General features: G+C 44.0%; 1 protein-coding gene across 1 annotated transcript in view; it reads right to left on the reverse strand.

Moving 5' to 3' along the window:
- Positions 1-8,425: 8,425 nt before the first annotated feature.
- The window catches only part of Wdr89 (WD repeat domain 89), a 43,478-nt gene continuing 38,348 nt past the window's right edge, over positions 8,426-13,555 (reverse strand). Inside the window, exon 2 of the mRNA XM_028857975.2 lies at positions 8,426-10,351. Within this exon, the coding sequence (XP_028713808.1) occupies positions 9,161-10,321 (1,161 nt within the window). The 5' untranslated portion in view covers positions 10,322-10,351 and the 3' untranslated portion in view covers positions 8,426-9,160. The remainder of the gene's footprint in view (positions 10,352-13,555) is intronic.

Here is a 13,555-nt window from a genome sequence, read left to right on the forward strand (position 1 = left end):
CCCTGTTTCAAAAAACCAAACCAAACAAAACAAAAAACACGGAGCCAGATATTGGGGTTAAAACCGAGAGATCAAAGGAATAGGACAAGCCACAGCCAACTTCACCTTACCGATTCCTCAGCCTCCAAAGAGGCTGTATACCCATGCCTATATGCCTTTCTGTCCCTGCCATCTTACTTCCTCTCTCCACCCAGCTACATCTCTTCCTCTTTCTGGCCAGCTCTGTCACTTCCTGTCTGTCTGTACAGACCTCCAGACCTCTATGGTTGTTGCTCGGATTAAAGGCATGTGCCACCACGCCTGGCTCTGTTCCCAGTGTGGCCTTGAACTCACAGAGATCTGGATAGATCTCTGCCTCTGGAATGCTAGGATTAAAGGCGTGTGCTACCATTGCCTGACCTCTGTGTTTACTATATTGGCTGGCTTTGTCTTCTGATCTCTCAGACAAGCTTAATTGGGGTGCACAGATAAAATATCACCACACTCTGGGTTGTCTGTTGGTTGAGGGAGGGGTTGGATTTTGTTTGTGACAAGGTCTCACCATGTGGCCCAGGTTGCTCTGGAACTCAGACTCACAATGCTCCTGTCACAGCCTCCCCTGTGACATCACCCTGTGCTTTGTTGTAATTGCTGTTGTTAAATATAAAAGAGTCATCCAAAGCCGGGCGGTGGTGATGCTCACCTTTAATCCCAGCACTCAGGAGGCAGAGCCAGGCAGATCTCTGTGAGTTCGAGGACAGTCTGGTCTACAGAGCGAGTTCCAGGACAGCCAACACTACATAGTGAAACCCTCTCTCAAAGAACCCCCGCAAAAATAAATAAATAAATAAATAAATAAATAAATAAATAAATAAGAGTGATCTGATATCCGGTAGTGAGACCCAGACAGAAATATATGGACAGAAAGCATGGACAAGATCAGGGACTAGCCAGGATAAAACAGAGATCTGTCTGCCTCTGCTTCCCAAGTGCTAGGATTAAAGGCGTGTGTCACCTGTATCCATATTTTTAAAGATTAAAAATATATATATATTGTGTATATGTGTGTTTGTGCAAGTAGGTATAGGTGTCCTCAGAATCTAGAAGAGGGCATCAGATCTCTTGGAGCTGGAGTTAGAGCATTTGTGAGCTGCATGATGTAGATGCTAGAAACAGAGCTTGGGTCCTCTAGAAGAACAGTCTAACAACTGGCCGTCTCTTCAGCCCCACTGTCTTTTTTTTTTTTTTTTTTTTGAGACAGGGTCTCACTGTTCTGGAACTCACTATGTAGATCACTGGACTTAAACCCATAGAGAACTGCCTGCCTCTTCCTCCTGAGTACTGGGATTAAAGGTGTTCTTCACCCCCATGCCCAGCTCCCCCCACCCTTTAGATAACAAAACTAATGCAAAGAGTGGCCACGTTCTTTTCATGGTGTGCTCAGGACATTTTATCTTTTGGCTTATTTTTAAGGTGTCATACAAGAATAGGGGAGAGAGAGAGAGAGAGAGAGAGAGAGAGAGAGAGAGAGAGAGAGAGAGAGAGAGAGAGAGAGAAGGAGGAGGAGGAGGAGGAGGAGGAGGAAGGAAGAGAAATAGATCAAGAAAGCAAATCAAGAGATCAGATCACAAGTATCAAGTGCATTGCCCGTGTATTACTGAGGGTAAACTGCAATGACTCAGCATTTGAGGGATCCTGTGTTGAGTCTGGAGACAGCAGGAAGTAGAAAGTGCTACTGGCTGCAGGTGAGAAACAGCCCATCTTTCCATTCCTCCTCTTCCCCGTTCTTCAGCTGCAAAGCAAGAGCAGCAAGATGGGAAGAAAGACAAGCCTCTGTGAGCATGATCTTGAAGCGACAATCTGGGAGCAAAAGACAACTGCATCATGATTTGGTACAGTAAATCTCTTCCTGGCACCTGCTGTATGTATGTAGCAGCCAGATAAGCCAAACAGTCGGTCACATGGGAGTTGCTACTGGACCAATAAGGAAGCATTTTTTTTTTAATGTAAAATGAAAAAAAAAAAAAGGTATTTCTTGAAACCCAGTGGTGGGGAAGGAGGGTACGAATTAGCTCAAATAGGAACAGGAGAAACTTGTAGCTACCTGTCCCCAAGACAGGTATCTGCCTTGAACTCTTGGCCATGCCCTTCCAGGTCTTAATGGTACATTGCATCAAGGCATCATCAGGTACACTGGAAGGTAATTGTGCCCTAGGCACAGTCACACTACCTCTCTCTCTGACTCTATTAATCTCATAACAAACTCACCCCAGGTGTTCTAACTTACCTTGGTACATGTGTGATGCATGTGTGAATGTAAGTGCGTATCTGTGTGCATGTTATCTGGAGGCAAGGGATCAGATGCCTTCCTCATCACTTTCCACCTTATATTTTGAGAGAGGGAGTGGTGGTCTGAATGAGAAATGTCTCCCATAAGGTAAAGTATTTGAACTCTTGGTCCCCAGTTGGTGGATGTTACAGAACCTGTGGTGATACATTGTGTACCCTAATAAACTTGCCTAGGGATCAGAGGACAGAGCCAGCCACTAGATTAGACATAGAGGTCAGGCAATGATGGCATACACCTTTAATCATATCACCCAGGAGGCAGAGATCCTTCTGGATCTCTGTGAGTTAAAGGCCACACTGGGCTACATGAGATTCATTTAGTCTAGGAGAGAAACAGCCAGGCAGTGGTGGCACACACCTTTAATCCCAGCACTTGAGATCTCATGCCTTTGCTTGGGAAGCACACATGCCTTTAATTCCAGGAAGTAATATGGCAGGGCAGAGAAAGGTATATAAAACATGATGAAACAGGAACTCACTCTCTCTTTAGGCTGAGGATTTTGTAGAGGTAAGAACTGGCTGGCTGTTCTGCTTCTCTGATCTTTCAGGTTTCACCCTGATATCTGGCTCTGGTTTTTTTTTTTGTTTTTGTTTTTTGTTTTTTTTTTTTTTGTTTTTTTTTTTCCTAAAAGACTATCTACGATCTGAACCACAGAACCTCTTAGGAGGTGCAGCTTTGTTGGAGGACGCACATTATGGGCACGGGAACTTTGGGAGTTTATAACCTTGTCCCACTTCCAGCTCACTCTCTCTACTCTGTTTGTGGCTGATGATGTAATCTCTTGATTTCCTGTTGTGATTACCTGTTGCCATGCCTCTTCAGCCAGTACGAACTCTCCTTCTGGAACTGTAAGCCCAAACAAACTCCTTTTGTAGACCAATTTCTAAACAGTCTTATGAAATAAGAAACACAGAGCCAAATACAGAGGTAATAGCCGAAGAGATCAGAGAACTAGTGAAGAGCCGTATCTTACTACCTTGTCGCCACTGCTTCCCCAGAGAGAGCTTCTTCCTGTCTAAACTGAGCTTTTATTGCCTTCCCGTTCTGCCTTCTCATTGGCTCTAAGCCCAGCCACATGACTTCCTCATCACTGCCTGTCTATATAGACCTCCAGGTCTCTATGGTTGGTACTGGGATTAAAGGTGTGTGTCACCAGCTTGGCCGTGTCCTTGACCACACAGAGACTCTGCTTGCCATGTGATTGGTTTAAGGACATGGGCTACCACTGCCTGACTTCTGTTTATGGCTCACTGACCTCTGACCTCCAGGCAAACTTTATTTATTAACATACCAATAAAATCACACTTCAGCACAGTTAAAATATCACCACATCCTTTCTCTACCAATTGTGTGGTCATAGTATTGTATCACAGAAACAGTAGCAAATACGCAGGGTCTCTCACCAAACCCTGAAGTCATAGATTTGGCTTGGCTGGCCAGTAAGCCCCAAGAATTCTCTTGCCTCTGGATAACAGGTAACAAGAACTCTGCTGTTAGCCAGTGCCGGGATAGCAGATGTATACAGCCACAGGCAGCTTTTGCATAGGGGCTGTGAAACCAAACCCAGACCCTCATTTCCCCATAGCAACCACTTTGCCCATTAAAGTATCTCCTCGTCTCGCCAACTTTATTACCTTTATTTATTTATTTTTGTGTATATGTGTGTGGGCAACTTGGGGGAGTTGGTCCTCTATTTCTATTACGTGGATTCCAGGGGTCCAACTCAGGTCACCATGCGGGATGACAAGTGTGTCGTTACCCACTCAGCCATTTTTCTGGTCCCCTCTCTAACTTTTTAAACTGGCATGTAATTATACATATGTATGTGGGACAGTGTGATCCTGCCATATGTGTATACATTGCCTAATGATCAAACCAGAGTAATTAGCATATTCATCACCTCAAACATTTATCATTCTTTGTGGTGAGAACATTCAAAATCTCTTCTAGCTATGTAATTTATTCTCATAGTAAGCTGTGGTTAGCCGACGAGTGATTGGACAGATGGCAACAAGATATTACAGGTTTTGAGACAACAGATATATTTTATTTTAAGGAACTAGTTGTAAGAAGTATTTATTCTTGGTGATCCTATGTAAGTGATTTGGGGATATAGAAGATGACAGAGTCATTTTACAATATATCAAAGTGCTATCATCAGATGTTCTTCATCAAAATAGTCACAATTTAACATCAAAAGTATTAAAAAAGAAAGAAGGAGGCCAGCAAGGTAGCCCAGTAGCAGAATTTCCATAGCCTGTGTAAGGCCAACCAGGTAAGTTGGGCTTCATCAAGAGGAGAGATAACTCAGTGGTTAAGAGCTGGGTATGGTGCATACATCTGTAACCCGAGCACCAGGGAGGTGGAGACAGGTGTACTGGAGCTTGCTGGCCAGCCCGTCTAGCTGAATCGGTAAGCTCCAGGGTCAGTGAGAGACCCTGTCTCATGACACCCAATATGCACCTTAAGCTCCTATACATACATACATACATGCATGCATGCACATAAATAAATACACATACATATACAAAAACTTTTTTGGGCTCTGGCTCAGTTGATTCAGTGTTTATTTAGCATGTTTGAAGCCCTGGGTTCAATTCCCAGCAACCCTCAAGACTGGGAATGGTGGTGAATGCCTGTAATTCACTTATCATTGTAATTAGCCAACATTGGAAATGGAGGCTAGAGGATCAAGAGTTCAAGGTCCTCCTTTGCTAAAATATTGAGCTCTGGGCTAGCCTGAGCTACATGACACCCTGTCCCTAAAATAAAAATCAATTTGACCTTTCCTGGATCTAGTTCCCTTACTTGCAAATAACATGGTGCTTGCTTCCTGGGACTATCTGAAGAACTCTGGGGAGCCTCGCAGCACTGCCAGGTAAGTACTTAGGACCCTCTTCTCTCCTCCCCACTCCTACAAAGTTAATTCTTTCTCTGTGTAACAGCCCTGGCTGTCCAGGAACTCAGACCAGGCTGGCCTCAAATTCAACAGAGATCTGCCTGCCTCTGCCGCCCAGGTGCTGGGATTAAAGGTGTGCGCCACCACCACCGGGCTTGGGTTTAATTTCTTAAACATAAGTTTTAGTTCAGACAAATAGAAAATACAAAGTGCAACTCCTGGAAAAGCAAGCAGGAGGGCTGGAGAGATGGCTCAGTGGTTAAGAGCTCCGATTGTTCTTCTAGAGGACCCAGGTTCAATTCCCACCCCCACATGGTGGCTCACCACTGTCTGTGACTCCAGTTCCAGGGGAATGTGATCCCCTCTTCTGGCCTCCTTAGGTACCAGCTGTGCACATGGTACACAGGCATACATGTGTACACCCGTACACATAAAATAATAAAAATACTTCTAAAAAGTAAACAGAGAATCTGCAGTTTTTGCTGTCCATTTGGCAAATCTTCCACAGAATCCACTACTGTCACCATCAATGCTGTGTTCTGTCTTTTTATTATGCAATTGACTAATTCACTGGCAAAGCCACCATTCATATTCCCAGAACCACATTAATTTACAAATTCAATAAACTCAGTACCTCCAAACAAGATAAAAGAAAATGAAAAAGAAACGAGGTGCCATGGCACACACCTGTAATCACACAATCAGAAGGCAGAGGCAAGTTTGAGACTAGCCTCATTTACATACATAGTGCCGTGGTTCTCAACCTTCCTAACGAGGTGACCCTTTAATACAGTTCCTCACGGTGTGGTGACCCCCCAACCATAAAATGATTTCATTGCTACTTCGTAACTGTAATTTTGCTAGTAATGAATCATAATGTAAATATCTGTGCTTTCCAACGGTCTTAGGTGTCTTTGTGAAAGGTTCTTTTGACACCCCCCAGAGGGGTTGTGACCCACAGGTTGAGAACCACTGACTGACACAGTGAGTTCTGAGCTAGTCAGGGTTATATACTGAGACCCTGTCTGGGGAAAAGGAAGGCAGGCTTCAGAGACAAATGTGTTTAGAGTCCTCACAAGCCCATGTGACGCGTTTCTAATACTTATCTCACTCAACATGCTGCCCTTCAGTTCCATCCACGGTATTGCAAAAGACTGGATTTCTGTTTGAGGACAGAAACAGAGCATACACTCTGGTTTTGTACTTTACCCATTCAGTATTCAGTTCCTTATGTGATGTTTACATTTCTTTTTAATAAATAAATGTGAAATTGGAAAACATGTTAAGGGTCATGAGGATTTTTCTGTATTAATTAAGAGCACTTTGATTCTCTCTTTCATGTCCATCATTGCCATTGACTTTCTACTGGTAAGTTATCCTGACATTCTTGAGATAAATATATTGGGTCATGGTTATTGTTTTTGTTTTTTCAAGACAGGGTTTCTCTGTGTAGCTCTGACTATCCTAGAACTCACTCTGTACACCAGGCTAGCCTTGAACTCAGAGATCTACCTGCCTCTGCCTCCCTAGTGCCAGAATCAAAGGCGTGTGCCACCACTGCCCAGCCTGGGCCATGCTTTTAATACAAAAATTCATTGGGCTGGGCTATCTAGTATTTTAATTGTAGATCCCTTTCCAATGTTTACCTAGTTTTGAAATCATGTAGTCTTAAATTCCATCTCACCAGTTATCAGGATTTATACATCAATTCTGCCTTCCCTGGTGTGGTGGTCTGCATGAAAATGGCCCTATAGGCTCATATATTTGAATAATTGGTCCCTAGTTGGTGAAACTCTTTTAGGAAGGATTAGACGGTCCGGCCTTGTTGGAGGAGACAGTTACTAGGGATGGGCTTTGAGGTTTTAAAAGTCCATGCTAGGCCCAGTATCTCTCTCTCTCTCTCTGCCTCAGGCTTGTGGATAAGATGTAAGCTCTCAGCGACTGCTCCAGCACCATGCCTGCCTGTCTGCTGCCACTCTGCTTGCCACGACGGTCATGGACTCACTCTCTGAAACTGTAAGCCAAGCCCAAATTAAATGTTTTCTTTTATAAGTAGTCCTGGTCATGGTGTTCCTTCACAGCAATAGAATAGTAACTAAGATATTTAGTATCTTTTTTTTTCCCAACAACTGTGAGATATAATTTACATACTTAAAATGGAGGGGAAGATCTGGTTAAGGTGGCTGGATAGATAGTAAGTTATACTTAAGAGAGAAGTTCCAGTGTGCTACCCTACAGAGAGGGGCCACCCCCTCTTCACTGTAAAGAATGAACAGCGGAGGCTGTGATGATCACTGTTATCACCTTACGGGATCTGGAATCAGCTGAGACACACCTCTGGGCAGGTCTGTGAGGTCATTTCAGGGAAGGATGAAAAGAGGAGAGAAGATCTTCCCCACATTGAGTGGCACCTGAGATGGGAGGTGACCCCAGCACAAAGAGGACCCAAGAAGAAGCAACTCTGGTTACTGCTCTTGACTCCTGCTGGTGAGTGTGTCTACGCTGGCTACTGTCATACTTTGCTTCTTCTGGCCTCTACAGACACTTGCACACATGTGTCATGCACACGTACACATTTTAAAACATAATAAACCTTTAAAAAAGAATTATAAAAGGTTCTAAAAAAACATTTTTCAGAACCATATTTCTAAAATCTAGAAAAAAGATATTATTACCTTTAAGTGTAAGACAATATCCCTAAACTTTATGAGTATTGACTTCTGCTGGGTGGGACTGGCACATGCCATTAATTCCGACACTTGGGAGGCAGAGGTAGGGGGATATCTGAGTTCAAGGTCAGCCTGGTCTACAGAAAGAGAGTTCCAGGACAGACAGGGCTACACAGAGAAACATATTTTCAACCCCTACCCCACCCCCAAATAAGTATTAACTTCTTTTATTAAGGCACATCACAAAAATATTTTTGAAGAGAAGAATGACAAAATTAGCAGTAAATGCTACCCTGCCCCAAGGCGGCTCAGTAGGGAAGGGTACCTGCTGTGAAGCCTAAGGACTTGGGTTCGATCCCTGGGACCCACATGGCAGAAGGAGAAAACTGACTCTTAAGTTGTCCTCTGATACACACCACACACACACACACACACACACACACACACACACGCACGCACGCACGCACGCACGCACGCACACACACACACACACACACACTGGCAGTAAACAAAGCTTCAAGTTTAAAATTATGAGTGAAATAAGAAAGTTTAATCATATATTGAAAGGAAATTTGAAACGGAATAGCCCTGCTATTATATTTTCATTTCTCTGTCTTAATCTAAGTCTCAATATGAATCTAGTGAGATAATTTTTCATCAGCAAAGCACCTGGGTATCAGTTACCCACGTGTAAATAGAGTGTACTAAAGTACAAATGCAAGTATTTACTAAATATATTTCTCTCATTTTAGGAAAGTACTATCCTTCATTCCTAAAAAAATAAAATTCTGTTCGGACTCACTAGAATGCTTAGTCGATACTCTGATTGATGGCGTAGGTGCCGTGAGCAAGCACAAGCTCCTCAAGTTACTCAACAGTCTGATGTTGGATGAACAATGAAGATAATTTCAAATGTCAAAGGTTTGAGCTTAAAAGACATAGCCCAAGGCAGCCGTTTCAGAGTCTCCCCACCGACCTATCTAAGAGTCCGTTTCAGGAAGGTTTCTTCAAACCCAACATTGACTAACTCAACACATGGGTTTCAAAACTTGGCTTGTAATTTCCCCAGCAAGATTCTTATACTCAACCGGAGGCTTTAAACACATTATAGAGTATGTCGGGACACACGCTAAATCATTCTCAATATTTGTCCGGGACTGTTTGCTAATTGCGGTTTTCACAGATAAGCTTTAAAAACATGGGCTACAGGTAGCAAACATGATCTGAAACTGGAAGAGCCTGCAAATACCCAGCACGGCGACGTTACTGCTGTTTCCTTCTCTTGTAAGAGCTGCTGCTGTGGACGCGAACTCGCTGCTGCACGGAGGAAGCGATTTTCAAGGTGTCCTTCTTTGTGAAGGTCTTCTCCATCGCTCCAGGCTTCCAGAGCAGCAACTGTGCGTCTTCTCCTCCCGTCAGCAGAGAGTCCTCGGAAACGTCCCAACAGAAAGAGCGAACAGTGGCTGCATGTCCCCCCTGAAGGCTGGTCACACAGCTCAGGCCTGACACAGTGCAGCTCATTAAGTGAATCCTTCCTGTGTTGGTTCCTCCCATAACAAACAACCTGTCCATCTTTTCATGATACAGGCCACCAATCAGGTAGTCCAAATGACCTTCCTTTCCATCGGTTATTTCTCTCACATCCTGGATGTTCAAACATGTAATTGGCTCATCTGTATCCAAATGGTTCAGATCCCACCAACAAAATCCTTCATCGTGTGTCATGCAGTAAATCTGTTTATAATCCCTTCCAGACCAACCAATACAGCTCACTGATGAAGTGGAGTTACAGGTCGCAACCAAGGCATCCTCTTCATTATCAACGCTGATATCAAACACATTTACCAGGCCATCGGTTGAACCAGAGACGACCATGTTGGGATTGCTGGGATGGAACCGTACTTGAGTGATATCGTCACTGTGTGTCTCTGAATAGGCACCAAGGGGGTCTCTAGTAGACGAATCCTGAGATGTGGTCCTTGCATCCCAGAATACCAACAATGCGTCATCGTCAACTTTTTCTGTACCAGCACAAATGACATGATCGTTGCAGCTGACATCAAAACTGATAAAAATATTGGAAGGGTAACCTTTGAACAACTGCACGGGCTTTTCACTAGCTAACCGAGCATCCCAGCATTTCACAGTGCCATCTGTACTTGCGGAATAGACATTGTCACAGGAATTCCCAAACCTGACTCCATTGAGAAGTCCGGGAGCACCACTAAATTCTCGTAGTACATTTAGTGTCTCTTTATCATATATTCTTATGGACCCACTGGAACACAGAACAGCAACCAAGCTCCTTTGTTCCGCGTGGACAGCCTTCGATGTGTCTATACCAAGCAGGTAAGTGGGCTCTTCCGGTTCGGAGGAACGCCGAACAATATGGAGATTAGCAAATTGTTCCTCGATCCTCTCCATGCCAGCAGCAACATCCGCGGGTATACAGCTCTGTAATAAAGACAGAAAAGTCAAAACTACACTCAAAGCTTCGATGAAAGCGCAACTGAGGCACGAACACTTGGGGCAGATGCCTGCCGAGCTGCCATTATGTCGTCCTGGGACCTGCACGCTTTCCTGAGTCCCTCAGAAAGGCACCTCTGCACTTGGTCCTTTTCTTGCAGATGCTAGCTAGTGCCTGGGCACGCTTCCCTGGGCTTTTTCTCTCTTTCTCCGATGTTCCTATCTCCACAGCCACTTCTGCCTGCTGTTTGCCATGCTCCAAAAGCCATGGCACTCTCTCTCTCTCTCTCTCTCTCTCTCTCTCTCTCTCTCTCTCTCTCTCTCTCTCTCTCTCTCTCTCCCCCCCCTCTCCCCCTCTCCCCCCCCTCTGCCCCCATCTCCTCCTGGGCAGCTCCTGCAGATCTGTCAACTTGCCTGTCTGAAACACTAATAAATGGTCCTATAACATTTTGGAATGGAATAACTGAAATAAATCTTCTCTAATATTTTAACCCGTTCCCTTCCCTGATGTAACCGAAACACAGTTGACTTTTACCCCATCTCTCTTACTACAGAATTTACCATAATGTTTTGTGCTAATGAGGAAATTAGAAAGCATAGGCACTTATCCTCAGTGGTCCCTTTGCGTTCAAACACAATCACTGACCCAGCTCACATCAGCCAGGCTTGGCATCATCTCCTGTCCCCAGCTGCCACATGCTGCTTTAAATTTAAATAGAGATGTCTAGGCAAAAAACAATCCCCACGAAATGGTCAGGACTTAATCCCGGGACCTGAGAACAGGTTAGCTTACATGACAAAGGGAACCTGAGGTTGCAGAATGGAATGAAGGCTGCTTGCTAATCAACCTAATTTAAAACTGACCTTAAAATAGGAAGATTATCCTGGATTATCTGAGTCAAGCCAGAATAATCACAAGTGTCTTTAAAAGCAGAAGCAGGTGGGGGAAGCACTGGGGAAGTGGGGAGATGCCATATTGCTGGCTTTCGAAGAAAGGGACACGCTGGGACTGGGGACATGGCTCAGCAGTTTAGGAAGACTTGCGGCTTATCCCGGATAGTTTGTTGTCAACTTGTCACAAGTTAGTTATCAAGAACAAAAATCTTGAGAAAATGTTTCCATCTGATTGGCCGATAGGCAAGTCTGTAGGGCATTTTCTTCATTAATGATTAATGGGGAAGCCTCCCACCCATCCACTGCCCTGCCACCTCTGGGCAGATGCTTCTGGATACAGTAAGAATGAGGAAGCCATGAGGCGCAAGCCAGGAAGCAGCACTCCTCCATGGCCTCTGCATCAGCTCCTGCCTCCAGGTTCATGGCACGTGTCTCTGGTCAGTGGATTACAGGCTGTAAGATGAAATGAACCCTGTTCTCTCCAAGTTGCTTTTGGTCATGGTGTTTTACCACGGCAATAGAACCCTACCTAAGACACTGCTTTTCCAGAGAACTGAGTTTGGTTACCAGTGCTCACTCAGGGCAGCTCACAACCACCTGAAACTCCAGCTCCAATGGATCCCACACATTCTGGCCTTGGCAGACACACATAAATGGTATATGCAAATACATGAACATATACATACACATAAATAGAAATTTTTTAAAAGAGGGGGACATATGCCAAGGAATGCAGGTAAGCTCAAGAAACTGGGGAAAGCAAGGAAGCACTTCTCTCCAGAGCTTCCCAGTGGATATGCACCCCGCCTATACCCTAATTTTAGCCCAGACCTCTGACATTTGAAATTATAAAACAGCGTACTTGTACTGCTTCAAGCTCCCCAGAGTCCAGTCACTTGTTGCAGCACTGTGGGAAACTAATAAAATATATGTTTGTGGTGGAGAATCCTGAAGGGCCTTCAGAGAATAGCAGCTCCTAAATGTTAGAACTGGGATTCGAACCTAAACAATCTGGCTTCAGAAAATATGCTTTTTTTTTTTTCTCCTTTCCCCAAGACAGGGTTTCTTTGTGTAGCCTTGGCTGTCCTAGAACTAACTCTGTAGACCAGTCTGCCCTCAAACTCACAGAGATCACCTGACTCTGCCTCCCAAGCACTAGGATTAAAGGCATGTGCCACCACTGTCTGGCTCAGAAAACATGCTCTTAACCACTAATCTGGATGACTTCCCTACAGTAGGCTGCATGTAGAACAACTTCAAGCCAGAAAATGTGCATACTTTTTGCTTTCATTTACTTTTCTTTTCTGTTTTCAAGACAGGGCTCTCATGTAGCCTAGGATGACTTCAAATTTATGATGTAGTGGAGGCTGGCCTTGAACTTCTGTTCTTGCCTCTGCCTTCCAAGCATTATAGGCATAGTCTACCATATCCAGCTCTCTGAAGTCTTCCCATGGTATTTTTCACCAACGAATATTGTAGCCTGGTTTACAAATTGACATCTTCTTTTTCATTTTGGAGACGGGGGTCTCACCATACAGCCCTGGCTGGCCTAAAACTTTTGATGATCCTCCTGCCTCTGAGTCCTAAGGGCTAGGATAACAGGTAGCTATCACTGCAGGTAGCTCTCACATTTTTATGCTTAAGATGCATTTTTTATGTTGCTTTAGTGAATGTCATACTTGTCCCTACCTCAGAACTATCAAAGCCATTACCTTTTCAGCTGGAATATTTCCCCACATTTTCCACATAAGTCACTCCTTTCTATTCAGGTCATAGTAGATGTAAGTAGATGTAAGTCATCCCCCCAGAGATCCTTCCCATCAGCCTTCCAAAGAAGCCCCCATGGCTCCCTAACACATCACCTATATTGGTCAATTTTATTTTTATGTATTGATTTATTTTCGAGACACTTCTTTATTAGGAAACTTTACTTTATACTAATTATTGTAGACCTTCTTGTCATTATTGCTATGACGATTTAACAATGACTTATGTAACGTTTCCATCCAAAAGGAAGGGGAACAGAAACCCCCTCTGGGTGTTGGCATCTGGAGGGAATCCTTGACTACACTGCCTTCTCTACCGAGAGACAACTATACCCATTGCGTTCTCAATACTGTTTCCAAAATGAACTGATTTAAAGTGATAATAATATAATTACTAATGACACAATCTTAGATGGAGTAGGAGAAATGAAATGGTAGACAAATGCTTTTGGGCTTGACTGATATTCATTAGAATAATGTGGACCCTTCTGACCATTCTTAGCTTCATGATAAAATCACTTATAGCTGCAAT

Source organism: Peromyscus leucopus, chromosome 14 (genome assembly GCF_004664715.2).
Source record: "Peromyscus leucopus breed LL Stock chromosome 14, UCI_PerLeu_2.1, whole genome shotgun sequence".
NCBI classification, from domain to species: domain Eukaryota; kingdom Metazoa; phylum Chordata; class Mammalia; order Rodentia; family Cricetidae; genus Peromyscus; species Peromyscus leucopus.